Source organism: Acinonyx jubatus, chromosome C1 (assembly GCF_027475565.1).
Source record: "Acinonyx jubatus isolate Ajub_Pintada_27869175 chromosome C1, VMU_Ajub_asm_v1.0, whole genome shotgun sequence".
In the NCBI taxonomy this organism is placed as follows: Eukaryota; Metazoa; Chordata; class Mammalia; order Carnivora; family Felidae; genus Acinonyx; species Acinonyx jubatus.
In genome coordinates this window covers 191,808,403-191,833,442 of record NC_069381.1, presented here as the reverse complement: position 1 = coordinate 191,833,442, position 25,040 = coordinate 191,808,403, and the positions used below count along the sequence as shown (strand labels likewise).

General features: G+C 39.4%; 1 protein-coding gene across 12 annotated transcripts in view; it reads right to left on the bottom strand.

Moving 5' to 3' along the window:
* Window positions 1-25,040, bottom strand: part of UNC80 (unc-80 homolog, NALCN channel complex subunit) — a 225,277-nt gene that overhangs the window by 4,418 nt on the left and 195,819 nt on the right. For 10 of the 12 annotated variants that reach the window (XM_053215737.1, XM_053215738.1, XM_053215746.1 and 7 more), the window contains 12 exons: window positions 24,376-24,499; window positions 23,285-23,410; window positions 21,926-22,049; window positions 20,983-21,189; window positions 17,584-17,768; window positions 16,576-16,741; window positions 14,910-15,089; window positions 11,984-12,122; window positions 9,316-9,372; window positions 2,141-2,222; window positions 1,141-1,252; window positions 335-534 (listed from right to left, as the gene is read on the bottom strand). In XM_053215737.1, the coding sequence (XP_053071712.1) occupies window positions 335-534; window positions 1,141-1,252; window positions 2,141-2,222; window positions 9,316-9,372; window positions 11,984-12,122; window positions 14,910-15,089; window positions 16,576-16,741; window positions 17,584-17,768; window positions 20,983-21,189; window positions 21,926-22,049; window positions 23,285-23,410; window positions 24,376-24,499 (1,702 nt within the window). The remainder of the gene's footprint in view (window positions 1-334; window positions 535-1,140; window positions 1,253-2,140; window positions 2,223-9,315; window positions 9,373-11,983; window positions 12,123-14,909; window positions 15,090-16,575; window positions 16,742-17,583; window positions 17,769-20,982; window positions 21,190-21,925; window positions 22,050-23,284; window positions 23,411-24,375; window positions 24,500-25,040) is intronic. The other 2 variants (XM_053215744.1, XM_027051827.2) reach the window with 1 other exon arrangement.

Below are 25,040 nucleotides of genomic sequence, written 5' to 3'. Positions count from 1 at the left end.
CTGGTAACTTTATTTTCCTTTTAAATTGAACCACCTTTCAACCAGGTATTATATATTGGTTTTCAATGGTTATTTTAGCTGGGAAATATTTTCTCTTAAGTTTTTCATAACAAAGAATACCAAGGTTTCTCTTATTCCTTCTTAAGCAGCTGTATTCCTGACCATATACTTTATATGGATTTTCTTGTTCATGATGAGAGGACCATTGTCTGTCTGGGTAACAAAATGTTACAGACTCAGACTTAAATTAAATGTAATAAATTTGCATATCCATGTTGCTCATAGACATAAGTGGGCAGGGAGCAAGCCTTGCCAGTTTCGGTAGAGCCCTCACCTGCTTGGGAGACAGGCTGTGAAGATCAGCAACCACAATGGCAGGGGAAGACGTGAGGACTGGTTTGTCCATTCCTTCTGGTTTCCTAGATGGAGCTGGGCTGCAGCCTTGTGGCTGGCCTATAGCAGGAAGTGTTTCTGTTGGGGAAGCTGCTGGCTCTGGCTGAGCCTCAATGAAGGTCACAGAACGTTTCTGATCCGCTGTAGGTCAGAATTAGAGCAGTAAATACGGAAAAAAAATGTTGTCAGTGCTTAAAAATTAGCTTTGACCACTGTTTCCTGGCTTTTCTTTATGAAGACACTGCTGGCTTATTAATAAATGAGAACATATTTGACTATCAGGTACATGTTTTGATTTCACCTTCTTTCCTATAAAGAGTAGGACTTGGGTAGAAAAAAATCATTTTTACATAAAAGGCTTAATACAAGATTTCCATAGAGGGTTAGGGGAACTTGGTTGTCTCTCATAACAACTACCAACAAGACTTCAAAGTCCCTATTATTCATCATTTCATTGTCTTTAGTAAGACACAAACTCAGTTCCTCTACTTTCTAGAGTCAAATCTCATAGCATTCATGGTTTACCTTGAACTCTTCCATTTCCCTAGGTTCATAGGGTAGGCATAGGTAGGAAAAGTGAAAAGAAGAAAAAGCACTAAAGTGTTCTGGGTGACTTCTTCCCTTATCCTAGCATGTTCCCGTAGGTATGCTCATCTGCATGCGCTCAGGGTCTACAGACCTTCCCGACTGGGTTGCATGACATCAATGTGTCAATGGTACAGTCAGAAGGGACACAGGAGACCTCACCAGATGGCTTCGTTTTAGGTTGAATGCTCCTGCGGGTGGTTGACAGCCGAGCCCCATGGCGGTTTTTGGGTTCAGTCTGGGTCTTCTGACGTGATAGTAGAGGACGTCTTAGCTAAAGAGAACAGGCAGAATAAAGCTGGCAAGAAGGGTCTGACTGCCTGGGAGGAAACTCTGTGCTCAGAGGATTCTGACTATGGTGTATTCTTTACGGGTTTCTGTGGATGCTTATATTTGTAGCTGATAAATTAAACTTCTTTCTGCATATGTAACTATTGCGTATTTGAATCTGGCATCCCCTTTAACCAATTCTATCTCCCAGTTATTAGTTCTTTATGTATCCTAAGGACGTAGATTAACATAATTTCAAGCAGTCATGTGGGAATTTCAGAATTACTGCTTATCAACTGGCCTCTACTCACCTAAAAGTCATAGTTAAACACATGCTCATAATGCTCAAGGGGAGGTTCATGAAAAAACTTCAGATGCTGAGAAAGCATCTGGTATCCAAATCAACGTTGAGAAGCTCCAATCAAAGCAACAGTGCAAAGGCTCATTTAAGTTTGTATTTAAAAAGTAAAGGAACCCCACCTAAGGAAATTTGTAAAGATGATCTTTACTTTAATTTCGATTTTAACCTGAATCATTACTCTGGAAATGAGTACGTGTATGCCTGTATACAGAAACAGGCCTTAAATCAACTTTATTACCAGCCCTCCTTGCTCAGTCAGGTTGGTTGGGAAAGAAGGTTTCTGAATAGGGAACAGACAGACGTATAGGCCTACTTACTTTACTAAGTCATCAGCTTTGCTAATAAGATTCAAAGCCAACATAGAACTAAAACTCTCAGCTTGCCCAAGTACTTACCACATTTTAAAGTTGCTCTGTACAGCTTATTTCAGGTGGGAAGGCAATATATGATCTGAATACAGGTGGGCATTAAAAATTAAATAGAGCTTTCATTTCGTAGAATCACTCTCCTGCCCTTTCAGGGTCTGCTTACCTGCCTCAGGCCCCTCTTCCTCCCCAGTGGCTGCTGAATGAGGAGGTTCTGTTGGCCAGGCTCACTCTGGACACTTGCCACCCTGTCGAGCATCAACAGTGTTAGTGTGGACCCTGCGGAGACTGCAGAAGACCATCCTCTGGTGGGTGGTAGCCAAAATCACTTATATGAAACAGTCACTTCAAAGATACCATTATCTTTGAAGGAAGGTCGGGAAAGGATCCCTGGGATGGGAGATTTCAAGGGTTTGGGAGGGAGAACGAGGCCTTACAGCCCCACGCTGCCAAAATTGAGATTTTTGTTTTCAGTCACTGATGCCATATCTATCATTGAGCAAAACATTGGTTCGATCACACCCCTGGTTTGGAAGCCACCATAAAGTTAAAGATGTCATATTCTAATCTCAATTTTTTTTTCCAAGGGAAGGGAAAAGGTGGTGACAAACAAACACAAACAACTCTATCACATGGATGGGAACACCTTCTTTAAAATTTCAATTCAAATGAAAATAAGATGGACAGATATCAAACACATCAGACACAGAATCCATTTGGGTGAAGGGGCACATTCAACACATGTTTGCAGCCTGAAGTCTCTGTGACTACTGAGTAAATGGATAGTCACATGGGTAGACAATTCAAATGTTTTTTAAAAAAAGATTTAAGATTTTAGATTTAAAAGGCCGGCGAAATAATTAAGCTATCAATAGAACTCAGAAGCTTAATTAAGTAATATTGAGTAGCTGCACTCAAACATATTGTACAGTTTATAAAACAACCACCTGCTCCCCCCAAATTTGCTGTGTATGTGTGCATTTTATATGCAAAAATGACTATTGACAGTGGTTGCTATTTCAGTATTGGGTGAGGTGGAAAATATTGTCATGGGCCCATGATCCATTTTCATTCTGCATGCATGTATAATAGGTATTTATACTGGAAAACGGGGGGTGAAAAAAGGAAATGTATTGTGCCCCAGAGAACATTGTAATCCTACAGATGATGCCAATGTGCTTATTTGGTTAATTACTGCTTTGCCTTTGCAAAAGGAGAGTCATCTACAAATAGACTTTAGAGTAAAACATTCAGAGGAATCCTTAGTCAACAACTGTCCAGGAAAAAGAAAGACTATATTCATTCATTTCCATTTTTTTTTAAATGAACTATCTAAAGTATCTAGCTGTAGTTACAGGGAGAGAAATTGATGGCAAGATGGACAATCAGATGTTTCCCCTGTTAAGTTAACAACTAGTTAACCATCGTATGGTTGATAGTCATATCTGTCATTTTTTAAATGTCTTACTCATATTTCCACTAGAAGAAAATTAATGATTCCCAAATGGAGTTTATCAAAGTTTTTATGAAATAAGGATGTAAGTATAATTGGCCATTTGGGATACACAATACAAAGTTCCAGAGTCCCCAAAACAGATGCTTTTTAAACATTCTTGTCTCTTTAATGTCAAGTTCAAAAGATCAATATACATTACTTTTATACATATATGACCTTGTATCACATATGACCTTTCTATGAAAATTATCCAAATGAACAATGCAATAAATTCTGATAAGCAATCCAGACTCTGTTGCTGTTTGAAGTGACATCTCCTTATTAATTATACATTTTAACATGTGTCTTAAATTGGAAAGAGAATTCAATTACATATGCACAAAAGTAGAAACAAGTTTCTCTCAAATACCAAGCAAAGCTCTCTTTGGCATGGTTTCTTCATTGACATCTAAATGTTACCTCAGTTCCCTTGGCCAAAAAGGGAGGTTAATACTTACCACCTACCTCCCATTAAGGTAGAGAAAAGAAGTTAGTTGATGTAAAATGGTTTGAACATGAAAAGGGATGTATAGAACATGCTTCTTTGTTTTACACTTGATATTTGTAATGAGTTTATTGCTTCTAGAACGCTAAAAGGAAGTAGGTTATAAAATGTCTTGAAAACAATTGGGCTGAGAAAATGAAATTGAGGCAGTCCACTTGTCTCATTTTTATTCAGTAATCTGAGATTGTGAGAAAAGAAAATGGCACGAGAAAAAAAATACACGTTACTCAGGGAGTGTTAAATGTCAAAGCATAATGGTAATTTCATGATGATTATTCCAAGAGAGGATCAGAAGCATAAAAATTTTCTCTATGGATAGAGAGGCTTATATCTAAGAAATGAATCAAGTTTATAGCTTTAGCAATTAGCTGTTCTATGTAAATGATCTAGCATTTCATCAGTGGAATGTACACATCAAAGATGAAATTACAGAACATGTTCTTGGAAATAGTATATCCCAGCTAATAAATTATATTCTCCCTAAACATGTGGTGCTAACATGTTGGTACTGGGGACATCCAAGTCTGTCTTAAATGTGTACAGTTAGGCCACATTAATAATAAACAGCCAGAGAAGTTAATAATGGAAGTAATTTATGCAGAACACATTTCTTTCTCTCAGGTCTATATCAAATTGGAGTTGCATAGAAAAAGGAGTTTCAATTTAGCTTCTCTCTGAGTCACGTACTGTATTAGTAGAATGTAGCATTTATGATTTGTGACCATAAGAATGTACAATACTAAAACCAACCTGGAGCAGACCAAGGTGTCTGCCCTATGCACCTCTCTAAAGAAAACTGGTTTCTTGTAAATTTTAATCTTGGGAATGAGAAATGGCTGATTTTCTACTGTTTGACAGTAGAATAGGTTAACTTATAGAATGGGTTAACTAATAATAGGTTAAGACAATAGAGATAAAAGGAAATAAAACTTTCTAAATTGAAGCTAAAATTATCCTTTGTATTTTGAGTCACTGAAAAACATCACCATGGCAAACCATACAATGATCTGGATTGTAGAGAAGTACATGCACTTGGGGCTTAGCAGAATTTTGACTCAACTGTCTATGAAAAACAAAAACACCTTACTCAAAATGCAAGGAAGTAATTTATAAGCTAGCAGAGTTTAGACAATGTTAGGAGAACAATTCTGGCACAAATGACTTCTTTTCCCCTGTTTCAGCCTGATGGCCTGAATTATAGTATAGAAATATGTATGCATCTCCTGAGTGGGACATATACCAAAATGGTACTTCTTAAAAGAAAGGAGAGGTGAATAAGGGGATATTCAGTAATGTCATGAAAATACAATATGCAAAAATGTGATAACAATTCATATCATTTATCCTAAATTACAAAAAAAGTATAGATTGAGACATTAATATATTTCATAAGTGGAAGCTGTAGGTGAGACTAGCACAAGGAAAATGAATTAGTATTTTCATTGCCTTCACCTATGCTTTTAGTTTCAATTTTAATATGTTAGAGAAATCTAGAGGCGGAATACGAGACACAAAGCATAGCCATTTACCTGGAGTGATTGCCTCGTGATAGGAATGCATAAAGCCTGCACCGAAGGAGCTATAAAGCATTTGTAGAGAACAGGGATACAAACAGGAGACAAAATTCTACTTCTCCCTTTCCCAATAAAAGAGCATTGTTTAAAATTTACTTAGCCTCCACAGTGTCGGGAGCAAGAATTTCTGTCCACTTAAAAGTCCTTCTGGCTGGACTAAGAATCAAATTGACATGAGACAGATTAACAGGAGAAAATCAAATTTAATAGTGCACATATGGGGTATCCACATAGACATGGGAATTCCAAAGATAGGCAAAATGAGGTATAGGTGTTATTCTGAACTAAGTAGAAGGGGTTTGGGGTCTGGGATTCCAGAGGAAAGTATGTACTTCACAGGGCAATAAGAAGAGCAGGTATTTGGTAATTAGATGTTTGCTCTACCATACAGATGGGTTGCTCAGATAAAATTTATCTCTATTAATAACACTTACTCTGGGAAAGACCCCCAATTTAGATTCTGCAGTGTGGTTCAAGAAGGACAAAAGTTTCCCTTGATGCCATGGGGTCTCAAGTGCCCTCAGCTCAAAATAATCCACTGGCACATTCTGGAGGGGGTCTGTCCAGAACCCCCTCAACAACATCCAGAAAATGTATTTTAAATGCCACAGAATTTAGAGATTAGTGGCTATAATCAAGAGTAAAACGGGAGAATAGTCTGGATTTTAGATAGCCAGTAAGAACTGAGATAGCATTGGCAAAGGGCGTATCTGTGTGTCACAACACACATTTTCTTAGCTGTTCATCCTCAGCTGCATGAAAAGGTTTCTATATTTTTCTAAGTACTTGGAGACTACTTGCCTAGTTTTCATACTTTGAAAATGTGGATGATCAAGACATGGGTTCTACTAAGTAGGTTATCTTCATTTTGTCTCACCCAGGCTTGTTCAGACTTGAGCCACGTTCTTGTTTTTCATTGTGATTGAAGTTACCCTTACAGAATCAGACAGCATTATAATATTTTTCTAAAATTTATAATTGACTGTTAATCTGTGCCTTTAAAAGTATTCTAATGTGTCCAAACAAAATCTAATTTTCCAGTATACACATCCAGGCTAAAGTGCTTGAATAACCTCTGTATGTTTAATTCTTCTGGAGAGAAAACATGATTCACAGTGTGTGTATTTAGGGGCATATACAGAGAGAGAACATCTACAGTGAGTTTCTATGCCTCTAAGAGCAACACTCTCAAAAGAAGAGAATCACTCATGGGATATTATTTTATCCCGTTTATTAATTTCCAAGAGAAAGAATCTTTGCTCCATAGTGTAGTACTTCTAACAGGCTGATATTTCCCGTGATGAGTATTTAAAAGAAAGCAGATAGCACAGGTTAGAAAAAAAGTCCTGGAAGAAATTTTCAAAAGGTCTGCAGAGTTTTTATTCTTTTCTACCTATTCATCAGATCACCTTAGTTATCTGGTCTCTTCCTCTTTTTTTTTTTTTTTTGGTCTCTTCCTCATTTTTCCATTAGGCCAACGTGTGCCACTGACCTAAAACAACTGCTCTTTCAAAAGCAAATCTCCAGAAAGTACCAAAATGTTGGGGGGTGGGGGAGAAGCAGCTTGTATTACTTTCCCTTGGGCATGCTTCCTGGCATCCTTTAAGCTTTGGAGCCAGATTTTCCTTAGGACTACTTTGGGTGTATTTTAGGGCCTGAGTGCTCAGGTGTGTGCTGAATATAATTGCCGTTGTTAATGCCTTACTGCTTCTTTAGGATCTTAAGAGTCTGAAACCTAAAGAAGTTTCATGTCAAAAATAAGAAAGCCTGGAAACCAAATATAATAAGTGTCTATTCTATTTTATAAACCCACCTCTTAGTAAATGCCAAAAGTTCCTCTCCTCCAAAGAGAACTTGGTGACGTGATGGAGTTTAAAAAATACGATTTGCAGTGTATATGGCAAAGGTGGATGTGCTACTGGCTGGTGGAATACCTCTGCATTAATAGAGTTATTTAGAATCCAAAGTGAATGCCTCATCTTCTCTGTTCTTAATGACCACCACTGAGGCTGGGTGGCTAACACCCAGAACAAAAACATGCCAGTTACAGGAACCACAGATCAACAACAGTTGGTCTAAAACCGTCCCCAAAGTCCTCACATGACTAACTAATTCAGATGTAGATAAAAAGTTATAGCTTTGGCTCTGATTCAGTCTCATGTGGCAAAAACTTTGGATTTTATTCCCATTGGTACTGGACCCAAGCCAGATTGGTTCTGATAACCCCAAAGTCAGCAATTTGAATCCTGAACCTGCTAGAGACGACTAAATCCTTTGGAGAGTTTGTAAAAATCAACTCAAATCCCTGCCTTCTCTCACCAAACCTGAGCTAGTATTGACTTGGCAAGAGTAGACTTTGGCCTAATTAGAAAAGCCCTGGCCGAATGGAAGTCTGATTTAATCCTTTCCATTCTCAGTGGGCCACCGAACTTATCTCCTAATCAAGGATCTGTTGTCTCAAGTCTGATTTTAAGCATCAAACAAATGCTTTCTTTGAAAGTAGTGGTCATGGTGCTAGACTTGGTTCAGATCTTTTCAAACACGGTGAACAATGAAAGGAAACCGTCTTGAGACCGTCTTGTTCTTCCTCATCCCCAAAGCTCTTGATAATGGAATTAAGTCTGCACACGCTGCAGCACTTCCACATTTACCACCAATAAGAGACTGATCTGTCAAGGCAAGGGCTCGCAAACACAAATGAATGTCATGAATTATGGGTCTAGTAAAAAAAATGATACACCCGATGATGGACTAAATTTCCCATTTTCAGTTGCTAAAGAAAATGTGAAATCTGAACAAGATGCAAAGAAAACAAAGAACACCCTTTCACAGGAACGGCCTCTCAACATTTCCTCATCTTTGTGATAAAGCAATAAACACGTTGTATTGTACTCACTATATAATGCAGACCTGGAAGGGAATGTTTTCTCTTGAGATGGAACTAAGGAACTCTTAGAATGAACAAGAAGCATTACCCCTAATGAGGATTAGTTGAGAGGTGTGAATCAACAGCACAAGATTAGGGATGTGTGACGTGGTTTATCTGAGTGTTAAAGGTGCAGTCCCCCTTTCTGATGCTTTAAACCAATAGCCAAGGCATTTTGTTGTTTGCATCAAAAGACTTTTCTTACTTACCAAGAAATGTTTGTGTCTGATATTTCATGGCAAGTTTGGGAGTCATCTTTGTGCTGGGACATTCTTTTTACGTGCTGTTTGAACAAGCTACTATAATAGCTTGCCACATAGCATGCATCGAAGAGAGGGAATTATAGAAATTGTATTGACATTGCTACGTTTATCATAGCAGCATTTTTTTGTCTTCTTACCATCCATGCTATTGGCTAAAAGACCTGGCTACATTTAATAAGGGGCTGCTTGATGATGGGGAGTTGTATTAAAAGGCTTGTGAAAAACAGTTCTCAAGGGATATCAGTGTGGGAGGGAATGATTCGATGGGATAAAATTAACATTTAGCATATCAAACTTTAGACGTCCATGGGACAAGCCCCTGAAAGAACTCCAGAGATTTTTTTTTTCTTTAAGTAAGCTTTTTAGGCCATTTGTGATTAAGCTCTGAAGCTGAAAATGAAGGAGGCTACACCTTTGACTTCCAGGCTCGTGTGTTCATGAGCAACAAAGGGTAAGAAATGGAAATAGATATCAAGACGGGGGCGAGAGGAGACAGAGAGACAGAGAGACAGAGGAGACAGGGAACAGCTTAGTTTCCCAGCACAGACACCAATAGACAGGTAGCATTGACACTGTACCTAGAGAGGCTGCCCTCAGCGGCCAGGCCCTGGGAGTCATCGAGGACATTAGGTTCACTGCAGGAGGGGTAGGGAGATGAAGCATTTAGGGAAAGAAAATGCAAACAAATAAAAGAAAAAGAAAAAAAGGCATGCAATTTTCTGCTTCCAAGAGCCAAAAATAAATAAATAAATTTAACAGAACAAGGAAGGAAAAGGAGACAGGTAACCATTTCACCTTGTGCTGGGTTTGTCAAGACAGGACTCGAGGCAATGGGGGAGGAGGGACTTTGGGTGGTTGCGACTCTCAGAGGAGTGATCTGTTTATTGGTTAAGCGTTGGGACTTAAAATGAGCTCCAAAGGGACACATGAGCTCTGAAATGCATTGCAGAATGAATCTGTAGAAGATGAGATTATAATTCCTTTGGTAACCATTTGGTTGGATGGGTATTACTTTTAACCTGTCTTACTATGTACATGATTCTTCATTGATCAGGAACCTGCTTCTTTCTTGTGTGTTGTGACATTATCACACAAAAACCACTTACCATGACTGCCACAACCAAACTCTTGGAACTGATGCCATTAAGAAAAGCAAAGAAAGAACTCAACTTCCCTTGCTAATTTTGCAATGAAAATGCAAGTAAACAAATGGAAGGAAGATAACCCTGGAATATTCACATGGAACTCTCATTTACCGCCTTAGTCTTCCTCTAGTGACTGAATTCTAAATGCCAAAGGAAAAAAACTTGTCAGGTTGGTGAGAGAATGATTAGTTTATTGATTTATTTGGGTGCAGCTGATTGCGGGTTTTGTGAACAGAAACTGTATCATGCTTGCTTGCTTGCTTGCTTGCTTGCTTTCTTTCTTTCTCTCTCCTTTAGTACCTAGCTACCATTGAGCTAAGCACCCATGAGCTGATTGTACACTGTAGAAATAGCCTGTCTCCAGGAAGAGGCTCCTTTTTCTTAATACACATAGATTTTACTACCTTCACTAGCCTTCCAAAATATGACTCAAGCCAAAGGGTTTAACTGTATGATTTTTCCGGATTTCCCATATATCCACAAGAGAACAAATTTTCTCCCTTGAAACAAATTACCCTCTTAATGAATATGTACAAAGGGAATGGATGGTCTTGTTAGTTTAGATAAATAACCAAGAAACTCTCTATGTTAAATTCCTATAATTCCCTAATGTAAATAAAACTTTTAAATAAATTACTGGATAGTTTTCTCTTGTCCTTGATAGAACCTTGCACATTGCTAGCAATTAAAAGTGAATTGATAGCTACCAATATTATCTTTTATTTTTGGACATTTTATGTATGTATGTATGTATGTATGTATGCATGTATGTATGTATTTATTTATTTATTTATAAAGTAGGTTTCACGCCCAGCACAGAGCCCAATGTGGGCTTGAACTCAAAACCCTGAGATCAAGACCTGAAGTGAGATGAAGAGTTGAACATTTAACCGACTGAGCTATCCAGGCACCCCCTTTTTTGGACATTTTATAGTTTAGATCTAATTTTGTTCGCACATTTTACTTGTAAGACTTCCTTTTTAAAGGCAAATTACCAAAAGGAAGGTACATAATCTTTTATAATGATACTAACCCTTATATATTATTAATTTTTGTAATAACCAACCAGTACATAAAACATTGCTTTCTTGACAAGTATGCAATTTCCTTATTAATCATCTTTTATCATTTTCCCCTATTTTTTGATATTCTCCCAAGTTAGGCTTCATTTCACAATTTTTTTTTCCATCTGTAAAGTTCATGAACTATTTGTAAAGGATTTGGGTACAGGGTAATTATTCCTGCATATAAACTGATTTTATCTAAACATTAGAATGTGCTCCGGTTTGTATTATTTTCCATGTATGAATTATAACAATGAACCTGTAGTATTAAGAATAAACAACAAACTAGCCAAAAACACATAAGGCCAATGCTTTGAAAGAATTCAGTTCCTGAAGTGAAAATACCACTGGTTCTGAAATAGATAATGTTTTGACTTTTACATCACATAATTTTCTGTACTTGATATATGTATCTTGGAATGTTTCATGTATATTCTTAGAGGGCAGAGAACACATAAAGAAAATGTCTTAAAGTGGTTAGTCATGGAATCATAAAACTACAGACAGAGAAGGTACCGTGAAGACCACTTTAGCCAACTTCTTTATTTCACAGACAAGAGCATTGTTGACCCTTGTTAAATGACCTGCCCAAGGTTACACATGTTGGCATAGGTCCTGTTCTGTTTGGTTAAGCATCACTACCTCCAACTAAATACTAATGACCTACCAAAGTCTAAACTGTACCACATGTATCAAGCTAGTCTTATATGCTTGCCAGGTACTCATTAGCTTAGCTAATGATACATGTGAAATACGAAAATGTCATTTGATGACCAGAAAAAAAGATCATGTATCTATTTCTAGAGAATTTTTAAGTTGAAACAATGCGTGCGTCCCAGCATTCTACTGGTCTGGCTTAGAAAACTCTGCAAACTGTTGCCTGCATGACTTTGGTTAAAACGTCCTTGGTTGAATGATCTACATAAAAACATGATTGTCTGCTTCTCTCTTGGCCTTTTAAGAGTAATAAAAGTAAATTTTCAGCATTGCTAGCTTTGCCCCCAAATGCAGAATGTAAGATATCCATGGCTCTTTACCTTTGGCTGGGTAACATGCCCACCTCGGCCTGAGGTGCAGACATGCTGGAGACGTGGCTGGAGAACCGCCTCCTTCCGCTAGCCCTCAAGAGGTAAGCTTCCTGTTCACTTACCACACTGGGCATGCTTACAGAGTCATCTGACAGGGGGCAAAGGAATGGAGTGTTATAAAACTATGACGTCGATCAGAAAACCCAAACCAAATTTGTCCTCGGGTTCCATCCTTGGCTTGAATACAACCTTAGGGCGATCTCTGAAGCTATCATTTGTACCTTTTATAGACTATAAAGTAAGACTCCCAAAGGTCTTCGTTTTTCATGGGTACAAAGGGATAAATAACTCTTCATATCTACACATCTCCCACCCTCAAACAGCCCTTATGAAATAAAAACTTCTTAGCCATTTCACAAGTAAATAACTTGTGAAAGTCAAGAGGCATTGGCAACATAAAGATTTCAGAAAAGCTGGACTAAACATTCTGAGAATAGTGCAGAAAGGAATATTATTAAATGAGCCAAGTACATTTCTTTGACATTCAAAAACTACATTGAGTACCCCTAAAGATTTTTAGACAGCTGAGGGAAAGACTATTTCAGATAGTTTTAGGAAAAATATTTTAAAACTTATAAAGTTAAAAAAATAAATGCTTATTTTGACCTCAAGTTTTAAACTGTATGCATGTAGTCTTACTTTCTTCATGGAAGTGGTAATGTATTCAAACCCAAGTGAAAGTTAGCTTTAACACAGTATTTGTGACAGGTAATCTCATTCAAGTGAGTTAATGCTGTTTGTTGCTGAACAGTAAACATATTTTGATTAACATAGTGTTGTGGTGAACTTATGCTACCATATAAGATCATCTGACATCGTGCATTTAAAATACCCCAAATAGTCCTATTTCTAACAAAACTTCTTTCAAACCCAAAAGGTGTATATGAAGTGTCAGAAATATTAGTGACTGACTTGAAGTTGATTCTTGTTATAGAGTGGTATTTCTTTTTTAGGTGTGTTCACAGAGAAGAGAATAAATAAATGTGCCTTAAAAATATGAAAAACATGGTAAGGTAGATAGAGCTATTTCTACAAAAATCAGATCTCACTGATTTTTCCCCCTATTTAAATTCATATATCACTTAACAATTTGTCAATATTTGTTTGATGATTAATTATGTGTTGCCTTCCATTCACCCTTTTGTTAAATGTTACCAAAAATGTTTGTCATCTCCTCTGCAGGACTAGATCTAAGATCTCACAGAACGTATTTTTTCTCATTCTTGTTTCTCATCTTGTACCTGTTAGGTCTTAAGACAGGTTTGATGATAGAATGGGAAAATAGTTTAATTCAAAAGAGTCAACCATCTGGCTTTCATATCCACCCTATATAAATTAATACACACCCACATAACAACCACACATTTGTTAGCAACTCAGTTTCCGCTGGGATGATTGTGATGTCTAAGAGCAGAGATATTGACAAAAAATTACATATTCATCAGTGTGTAAGTGCTGGCTCCTAGCTAGTGGTCGTTCTGTTTATGTCCTCTCTACTTTTCTTCTCTATTTCCTTCCTGCTGGCTAGGACATCTACTTATTCCTAAGGTTACCTACAAAAAAATATTTAGCTCTATTAAAGATTGGTGGTATAATTTCCCATAATTAAAAAGATTGCTGGGAGAGACTACTTCAAGCATTAAAGAAAAATAGATACTACTTGAAGTTCGGAACAATTATAAGGACTTAATGAATATAAAAACTGTTGATCCTTATCTCTCTCATTTTGTTTCCCTGGTCAAGATTTTCCAAGATTGCCCAAATTACAATTTGAAGAGTATTTCCATGCACAATGACCAGGGTGATTTTGAAACAAGTATATCTGTAGGTCAAGTGAAGGACAATATGATTATCACTTTGTTATCTAATTAACCCTGAAACAAAATCTGGAAATGTTGCTGCATTTCTTTCTTTCTCTCTCCTACACATCCAAGTATAATAGGGTACTAAAATACTTTCATTCATGTTAATTAAAATTCTAACCTCAACTCTTATTTTTTCTAGTTTTGATTGAGGCTTTTTGTTGTTGTTTGACATGGAGAGGCTCTGAGTGAAGATCTACATTTTGTCTTCATCATTTTTAAGACATTGACAGCATGCTTTGCTATAAATGTTATATATCAGAGGGTCTTTGAAACACAACTGGAAAATAATCAAGACAATAAAAATAACTAAATTACCATGGTATTTCATTGGACCTTTACTTTTTACTTTTAAAACCTACTCCTGTTAAGCATACACATGAAGTATATTCTCAACTAGATTTTCCCACATTTCATGACACCAAATCTTAGGCATATGAATTAGAAGCTCCTGGACTGCCTCAGTCATTAGGGATACTCTTAATTCAAATTTAGGTTGTACTCCCTCTTGGGTTGTATTCCCCCATGAGAGCCTACTGGTTTATGTTCTAGAGAGTGTAGCTGACTGGTCTTTTCTGAGTCCTGAGTACATGCATTGCTTACTTTTCCTTGCCTAATAGGGTCATGTAAGTGCTGATGAGCTTTCTAAGCAAGATAGCCAGGAGAAAGGGGAATAAACACTTCCCTTAGTTACCTAAGTACCACTTAAATGAGAATAAGTGGAAAAGTTTGAATATACAAGCTCAAAAAAAATGTGGGGGTCACTAAAGATTTACTTTTTGTCTGAATTCCTTCCAAATGACCAAGACTATCAAAGAATTTATAGAAGAGTAGGCAGTAGGGATCATGGTCACAATTCCATTTTAAATCCTTTTTGTAAAAAATGACCAAGGGATCAGAACTGGAAAGGGTCAGAATGGCAGAAATCCTTTGCAAGCTCTCATTTGCATGCCAAGCTGGGTCACACATGCCACCCCCCCCCCCCATCAACCTCATACTGTGGGGTGACCTACTTTCCTCATCTTCCTCATCAGTCCTACTCAGGGTGTCCTGCGAAGCCTGCTGGGAGGGTTCACTGTCCTGCTCCCAGACAGTGCCTGTGCCCGTGTTGGAGCGGGACATGGTGGCCAGGCTCAGGCGGTAAGCGGAGGTGGAGGTGCCCACAGTACTGATGGACGTCTTCCCTTGGTAAGCTGGGAGGTTGAGAGACCAAAGGAAATCCATGGTGAGCATCTTGAAGGAAAACAAATGCTTGCTTCAAACTCCTCCCTTGTATTGGCTACTTGTATTTTTTTAGGAAAGGTCAGTGAAATAGTGTGTCCTAGATAAATAGTCTTTAGGATAAAATAGTGAGTGGAAGTGAAGATAGAAGAAGAAGAAGAAGAAGAAGAAGAAGAAGAAGAAGAAGCAGCAGCAGGAGGAGGAGGAGGAGGGAGGGGAGGAGGAGGGGGAGGAGAGGAGGAGGTGGGAGGAGAAGAGGAGGAGGAAGAAGAAGAGGGAAAAGGAAGAGGAGGAGAAGGGGAATTGGCATTTGATTTACTTATAATTGAATAGTTTCTTCACGGGAATATAACATCTCTAATAACGTAAAATGCTTTGATACGGCTTCTTTTCTCATAGCTTTAGATATCATATGCTAAGCCTGGAAGAATGCAAAATAATTTTGACATGAATGGAAGCTTCCAACTTGGCAGATTTTACTGAGAAATATACCTTAGCTCACACAAGCATGCGGGAGTAATAAGTACATTGTCTGATAGGAACTTCTCAATCAAAATCAGAATACAAATCAAAGCTGTGTTTCCATTCTCCTTTTCTGGAAATTATAACTTAAAAAATATCCCCTTGAATATGTCAAATTATTTTATCATAAAGCAGAATATTTGAATGGCACTCTGCAGATTTTACTAAGACTGTACTCATCAAAATCTGTCTTTAATACATTGCAAGTAATAATAAATTCTAGAAAGAAAAAGAAGCCACACATATGGGAGACTACTTATGGGTAATGACTGCCCTCTAATGGCAGATAATGATTTGTTTTCCCTCCTGGTAATGCTGTTAATAATTGTAAAAAGTAAGCAGTACACTCCCCAAAGAAAACCTTTTGAATAATGTAAAGCAAGGACCCCTAGCCTGCCAACTCTAATTCAACACTTCTCCCCCAATTTGTGAAAGTTAAAGGCTTGTAAGCAATCATACTAGTTGGAAGTCCCCTCACTGTGGTCACTGTCAGGTAGGTAGATTATTTACCCTCTATTGAGTCTCCATTTCCTCATTCTTTAAGTGGACTCTCACTTATGCACCTTGCAGGCATTTGTGTGGATTAAATGAAATAACATCCATGAAATTATCTACTATGTAATAGATGTTCAAAGAATGCGAATCCTGCTTCTCCTTTCCAAAAAGGAAATGAAGGCAAGAATTCCAATACTATTTTTCTTGTTAAGTAGTCAAGTCAGAGCTTAACTGCTGAAATGAAGACTGAAAAAAAAAAAAGTTTAGAAAAGATTCCCCTGCCTTGTTGTTGGTAATGATCACATGGTCAAATCTACCAGTGGACTGCATGGCTAACTTCATCCATGGTTCCAAAAAGAGTGGTGACCTGGACAGCGGCATTCTTTGTAGGTTGTGAGTTCCAGGAGTCAAACAAATTCCAAATACCCCACACTTACTCACCTGAGCCACTGTGAACTGCCTCTTTTAGAATTTTTAGTTCACTGTTGAATTCAGCAATAAGGGAGCTTTTACACAGAGGGCGTGGGATGAAGCGCCGCTCCAGCTGGTCAGCAATATGTTGCCGGGCAGAAAGCTCTTCATGATTCTCTGCTGGTTGGGCCAGAAGCTGAAAGGAGGGGAGAGATTCTTAGGTCCTCAATCTTCCCATCTGTAGAATGGGCTAATTATTTTACCTATTTTATAGTGGATTGTGAGGATTAAGTAAGATAATATATATGAGCTTTTATTTGTTATTTTTCTTTAAATGTTTACTTACTTTTGAGGGAGAGAGAGAGAGAGCATGCTTGAGTGGGGGAGGGGCAGACAGAGAGGGAGACAGCAGCTACAAAGCGGGGTCTGTGCTGACAGCAGAGTGCCCCATGCACCACTCATACTCAGAAACTGTGAGAGCATGACCTGAACCAAAATCGGACGCTTAACCGACTGAGCCACCGAGGTGCCCCATGTGTGAAGCTTTTAGAACAGTGCCTTATACAGGAAGCTCTTAATCAAAACATTATTTTGAATCACTGTCTCAGGAAATCAGGGCAGGAAAAGAATAACACAGTAGATGAATACTGAGGGAGGGGAGAAACAGGCCTTAACTGTTCTTTTTCATGATTATTTAAAATCAGATCTCTGTCATGTCACTGAAGAAAGAACATTCTTCAGATCGTACCATTGGGTCAATCTTTTTTTCCCTTTTCCCCTAGGGGGCAGTGGTGAGTAGAGACAGAGGGCCGAGTTTTACAGACTAGAACAAAGGTCTCACTGCGAAGGTACTTGTAACACGAAGTTTTGTCCTCTGGGATCCTGTTTTGAGCTGTTTTCTCATCAAGCATGGTATTAACAGGGTCCTACTGACTAGCTATCCCGTGTCCCACGAGCACGGGTGCAGCAATCCTGCCTTAACTGGGAGAAGAGCACATTCCTGGGGCTTGTCATTTCTAGGAAAAGCACACACCACACCTTACACTGGATGAAAGGGCGTAAGAGCACGAAGATGGGTATTCGGGTCCGCACGATGAAGTCGAGGAAGTCCCACAGGGCCAGGCCTCCCACCTTCCGCAGGGCCATCTCCTTCACCTGGAGGCTCAGCCAGTACCACTGGCTTCCCAGCTGCCTCTCAAAGCAGACGAGAATCACCTTCAGCGCTTTACGCGAGGAAAAGAGAAGAGTAAGTCCGCATACTTGTGCTTTAGAGGAACGCTGCTCACAGCCACAGCCCTTTATGTGTCAGAAAATGTTCTGAATTTCTAAATCCTCTCAAGTTTCCAGAAACGTACAGGTACTCCTGGGCGAGAGTATTCTGACATCAAGATAAAAATCTGGATGGTCAACACGTTTTGATTCTGATCAGGAGAACGCAGACATCTTTCTTAAGCGCATTTCGCTACCATTGTGGAAAATACAGAGCGCAGCGGTTCACAGGATTGGAAGGGAAATGTGTTGTAAACAGAACGCGTGGCTAATATTTTGCTTTCTGAAAGTTTTGTCCTAGTGGCCTTATGGTAATACCAGCATATTACTCATACCCTAAGCTAAAACACGGGTATTTTAAAAGACTTTTTTCTTTTAAGCATAGACATAATATATTCTTGTTGTTAAAATTTTTTTTTTCAACGTTTATTTATTTTTGGGACAGAGAGAGACAGAGCATGAACGGGGGAGGGGCAGAGAGAGAGGGAGACACAGAATCGGAAACAGGCCCCAGGCTCTGAGCCATCAGCCCAGAGCCCGACGCGGGGCTCGAACTCCCGGACCGCGAGATCGTGACCTGGTTGAAGTCGGACACTTAACCGACTGCGCCACCCAGGCGCCCCATATATTCTTGTTGTTTAAAGTAAAATCAAACCATACAGAAATACACGGAATTCAAAGAGAAAAAGTCCTTCCCCTTCCCAGCTCCCTTGCCAGCCCCATCTCCTCCCCAGAGAGAACCAGGAAATGCATTTGAGTATATCCTTTCAGGTGAAAAAGCTCCATTCTCCTCCCTCCTTCCCCCCTCTCATATTGCACATCATGTTTATTATTTAAGCCTGTTGGATTTCTTTTGCAATATCTCTTTCTTCCTAGATTCTGGCAGCCCCGTCACAATCTACTTTTATTTTATTTTATTTTATTTTATTTTATTTTATTTTATTTTATTTTATTTTATTTTATTTTATTTTATTTTATTTTATTTTTTTATTTTATTTTCCAGGAAGAAGATTTCCCAAACAGTGTGTCAGGACCAAACAGAATATTGTAGAGACGTCAAACATTATGGCAGGAGCGTCCTCTGACATCTCAGCTCTCTGCACAGGGTCTGGCGTGGGGCAGTCAAGGGAGCCTTGGCCTTCCTGATCGTGTCGTAAGGCCCATCCCAGCAACTAAAAGGCACAAACACCTTTATCACGTAGTTAGGACATTTCCAGGGGAAAACCATGCCATGTAACACAGAGAGGGATGTTGTAAGAGTCTTCTTTACCCACCCTCCTCAAAATCTCACCTTCACAGCAATCATTCACCCCCATTCCTTTCCCTTAACTAAACAAACGAACAAATGAACAAAAAGCAACACTCCTCTTTCCCTACCCTGAGCTTGGTGACATTTCTACTGTTATGTGCCTATTAGCCTTTGTGTTTCTGCCATTCTGCTTCCCACCTTCACCTCTTTCAGCCCAGTACATAAGCAGGATAGCAAAGGGCTCAGGAGCAGGGACTCTGGTGCCAGGTGGCTTGGATTTGAAATTTGGCTCTGCTGCTTATTAACTGTGTGACTTTAGGGAAGTTACTCAACCTTTCTGGGCCTTTGCCTCTTCACTCCTAAAATGAGAAGAACATTTATACTTCTTAGAGTTGTTGTGAGGATTCAAAGTATAGAAAATACTGCTTAGTGCACAGTAAGTGCCCAAAATAAATGCAAAAATCGATTTGAAACAGAGGCCCAGTGGCCTGGCCAAGTAACCAAAGGATCCACCTTCATTAAAAAGGCAGAAGGCAGAGTGAATTGAAAATAATTACTCATCAAGTGTTTTCTCCTATCCTTGCCTTATGTGTTAAAGCCCACCGTCTCCCTCCTCCTCTGTGCAATCCCAAACCTTATGCACGGCTTTATCCCAGAGTCTAGATTTTATCTGAACCCCACATTCTCACGGCTTTGGCAACCAAGCCCCATATGGGTAGGTCCTGTGCACATGCATGCTTGTTTCCTTTTTTCCTTTTCATTCTCGTTGTCAATCACATAATTTTCAAATACTTATTTGTTTATTTTTTTTAAGGAATCTCTATGCCCAATGTGGGGCTCAAACTCACAACCTGAGATCAAGAGTCACAGGCTCTACTGACTGAGCCAGCCAGGCACCCCAAGATCTCCCCTTATGATATAGTCCAAACTCCTCACACATTCCAAACTCCAAGGACCTGTTTTTACCGGTGTGTATGGTTCATCTTATACCCCCCACATGAAGCTCTACTTTGATAAATTGAAAAATGTTAGGCATGATTTTCTCAACTTGCTCCTTTTGAGATGTTCTGCTGCCAGTGCTCCTTATTCTCAGTGCTATGGCAGGAGTGGGGCTTTTCCCCAGCTTAGTGCATTCAGGGCCAAGGAGGGGGGCTCCAGTGTTCCATGAGGCAGGACCAAGTTAAAGGCAGGGATGGGGTGATAGAAAAGTAGCAGTGGAAGCCAGAAGGAAACTGGCAAGCCTATGGGGGAGAACCAGTTGACTGGCCTCACCAGAATGAAAATTAAGATAGAGATTTAGAGATGCTATTATAGTAAGGGAAGAAAACTAGCTAGTAGGGAGCATAATGTCCTGTAAGGCCACCATGTCTTACTGCGCAGGATGTGGACTGCCCCAATCTAGGGGCTCCGTTCACATAGACGACACACCAGTGAGTCCCATGAGCCATGCGACTCAGTGTCTCTGTGTATTAGACGTAGCCTACATCTGATAGCAGCTACCATAGGTAACCTCATTAGTGATCTCACACTTAACCAGCAAGGAGAAATTCTTACTACAGATGCTTTCCTTACATGTCCAGATGCTGTTAGAAAAACAACCAAGTAATTTAGGCACCACAGATAGGAAACTACTTTGTTTTCTGGCGTATGTTTACAGACTCTTTTGCAAGGGTGATGCTTCCTGCTTGCTGAAGTGGCTTCTTTAAATACCTCTGGACTGAGGTCTTTTAAAATACTTTTTGAGTCAAGGTGTAACATAACTCAGTAAGTATTTACATTACACGTGTATATACACAAACATACATATATACATATATATATACACACACAAACATATATATATATTCTTGTGTGTGCGTGTATATACACAAGTGTGTGTGTATATGGGGGGGCGGGGCGGGCATAGGGATAGGACCTACCCAAGTATGCTGCTTGGCTTGTGGACTCTGCCAGCCCTTCCCTGCGCAAGTCTTTGCTGGCATCCCCAGGGGTGGAGCAGTGGGCAGGGGAGCTCTCCAACATGAAGTTCTTGCTCCTGGACGTGCTGATGATCCGTGGTGGCAGGAGCACATTAATGACTGTCTGCAGGAGCAGCTGTACCTCTGGCTGTTCCAGCCACGGGCTATCTAAGGGACAGAGTTCGCAACAGGGAAGTGGAAAGAAAAGCAAATCACAAGGTAGACTTCCCACATTAGACACAGTAAAATTCAGCTCTCTTTCCAATGCCAGACTAGAATACCCTAGAAACTCGGGTGTTTCCCCACCAAGTACAGCTTCTCCTCTGGACAAAAACAGCATCCCTGATACTGGGTGTTTTCTCCATAGTCAGCACCCAAGGGCTTGTGTTCTTAGCCAAATCTCCCGCTTACCATTGCGATCTGCTTTCTTTCTTTCTGCTCAAATACTCATAACGTATTGTCTTTACATTTGAGATAAACTTTCCCTAAAAGAAAAACACCCCAAGAAGGAAGAATAATGAAAGTATATTGGATTTAATGGCAATGGCGGGGTTTACGCTAAGCCTAATGGCAGTAGATTATAAAGTCCATTCACTTGTCAGTTCACACCACACTGCATTTCAATTAATACCATCTTCTTAATGGAAACAATGTTCTCCCGATTTTTGCTGTACTCAAGTGATTTTAAACAGGACACATCTTCCATGAAGTGGAGCAGAGAAACTCTTGACCCAGGGTAGCTAAACTGAAAAGAAAGGAAAACTCTGTTTCCTAAGGCAACCCTGTTTAAATCATTCAGATGGACTTCAGTGATGGCCTTCATGGGAAAAAGAGTAAGAAATAATAGTCTGCCACTAAAGAAAGTACAACAGTGATAAATTTCCTTTAGTTAAATTAATCAGACCTTTGCTTCCAGATCCTACTGTGAGCACAAATGGGATGAGTAGATTTAAAAGCATCCCCTCCCTTCGCTCTTGATTGGTGAATGGGGAGATCACATGGCTTAAAGGAAAATCTTCTTTTAAAGCCTGTGCAGCAATAATAGAAAAAAAGATTAATTGACCCCACACCCATTTGGTATGTTTGTTTTTATACAGCACGATGAAGACGGCGATTCCCTGTTGGCTGCTCCTGGAAACTATGAGTTCAATTGCACAGTGTACAAGATGTACTCAAAGCTGATACTTTACCATTTGCTTGACATAACTGAGAGTTATATACCTAAAAAACAGTAACATCTTGAATATTAAATGCAAAATTGTAATACTTATGGTCTGGCACAAAAAACAACTGCACATCCCCATTCATTTTCTCCATGTGTCCACCAATAAATATTTTAGAGATAGAAGAGAAGGAATAAATGATAGCTTGCCACCTGTTCACCTAGAAGTTATTTAGAAGTCCTCTGACCTCTGCATAAGGCCTTCTCCCAAACAGAAAGGAATAGGCAATATAGAAAGAAATATATGATCTCTGTACACAGGTTATAAAGATGTATCACTTTAGGGATCATTGTTTCCCTTCTGCATGGTAGCCAAAGCTGTTGCTTAATTTCTTTTCTACCATCACCCATTCTCTGGATGATGGACCATCAAGTATAGTTGTCAGACAATGGATGGGTCATTATCCATTTACATCAAGTGTGTGTTTCCCATCAGTCACAGAGCTTACTGATGATCTACCATTCTCTAAAATCAGGTGACACACAGAAAGAGGCAGGGGAATTGGCATTCTGCACTTTTTGTCTTGGGAATATTATTTTAAGAAATAAAATAACTGGGAGAGTAAAAAAAAAAAAAAAAAGAAACCCACAGTATTCAACCCACAATCATTAAAGTAAATTAAGATATTCAAAGTCTAGTAATAACATTTGAAAGAATTTTATATTGCAATTCTTTCTGTGAATAATTTAAAACCAGACTTTGAATATTACTGTGTCTTTTAATTAACAATTGTGGGCTGATTATCTGTGAACTATTATTTTCCTAAGGTTTTGCACACATTGGAAATGACTTAAGTGGTTCTTGAGATTGTGGCAGGACTGAATGACTCTGCTATTTTTGAGATCTCGAGAAGAATTACAGAAGCACAACTTAGGGCCAAGCTCAGGACTGAAGCTCCAAACGCATAAAAGTTTGGAGATGTTTACACTTTTGTTTCACAGATTTTGCCCAGCCTTTGCAGAAAAAATAGAGAGAACACCATGGTCTGGTGCCTCAACCAGCAACTTAATGAGCGTGACAAACAGGTAAGGCAGTCACACCTGTATCTGCAATGCTACAAGCCGGACAACAGCTGTGCTGAAGGGCAGAGGTGGTGAGAGATAAGGGCTGAGATGAAGAAGGGGTAATCCATCAGCAACACTGGAAGGTCCTACCACTCCCATCACCTGAAATACAAACAGAGCACATGACCAGCCTTGACTATTGCAATTTCATGCAACCGTAGTAAGGGAGTCTCATTCAGTAATAATGAAATAATAATAATAATGATGATAATAATAATTTGAAGGTTGGGCATGTTACTTTCAATCTGTTCTTGCTGCCTTCTTCCGAAGGCATGTAATGTCTAGAGTCAGATCGAACATGACACTGGATTCAGCCAAGGTTTTGTGGAATGTTGTTGGTAGCTAACTATGTAAATAATGAGAGATGAACCAAAAACTATTCTAATCAGGAGATTGGACATACTTACTGGTGAATTCAAAGGAATGCAGTCCGCATTCTTTGATGGAGCAGATATTGACAACAATGATGATGGTATAGCTCTATTTGCACTAGGCATTCCAGCTATAGACTTATTGCTCAGCTAGTTAAGCAGCAGATCCTACTCAATGAAATGCTCTAACATGGTTTCCACATTGTACAAAACCTTGTGAGGACCAGACTCTAGATATTACATCCATGGTAAAAAAATTTTTTTTTTCTTCCCATAAATCCTAGACTGGCCAACTCATAGCATCATTTTGCACTAAAAAAGAAAAAAAAAATCTCTTTGCATTTTAAACTCCCCCACCCCAGACTACCTCAACGTCTAGCCAATTGTGCGGTCTCCACCACCCCACTCTCCAACTGGCAGCCCTCAACTCTCAGCGCAACTTAAAGAGGCAAATTGTCAAAGTAGTGCGTGGGAAGCAGCACACCAAAATCCCACCTGTGTAGGGATGGGCCCCTAATCTCCCCACGCACCACCTTGAGATGTACCTCACTGTTTTCAATGTCACCTGAGCCGTCTGTTTTCATGGGTAGGTAGGGGCACAAAGTGGTTGACCTGTAAATCTTCAATTCAGAGAAGTCAATAGCAGAGTTAGTTAAATTTTGCAAAGTTTCATAAGATTGCCACTTGGCTACTCACCAGATTGACACAGACATTGATCAGTGACCTAAGGTGAGGCAGGAAGGATATGATTGGCTGCCTCTGAAGTGTCAAACAAACCCCTTCAATCAAATTGCTGGCAGGCTCCCACTCAACCTGTCGCCTGGAATACAATATAGGAGCCATTAGCAGCGTGGCTCCCTTCTGGAGTCAGTCTGAAACAAGTGAATGAGACAGTGATTCTGACACCATCTAAGACAGGACAGGTGTCTGAGACAACAAAGTGCTTCACACGGGATGAAGTTTACCCATGTTGTTCCAAAAGCACAGAGCACACTGGGAAGGGAAGAAGATACTGAAAACGTAGCAGAGGCACGCCTGCCCCACTCGACTAATGAGACAAAATCTATTGAAGAAAAAACAGAGATGATGAATGGGTTGCATTTTAAGTTCCCTGGTTTTAGCTTTGAGAGAGGGTATAAGACTACAATTTTAGGAAACCCAGCATAGGGGCCATTACATCCAACAGAACTAATCTGACCACAGGCTGCATTTCTGAAATCTATTTATCAGACTACAATTGATCTCATCAGCTTTTACACCAGGATACAACTAATTAGATTTATATGGGTTAACTCCTGCCAAAAACATGACATTAGAAGATAATCGTCCATTTAAAAAAGGATTCTTTCTTGGCCTCCTAA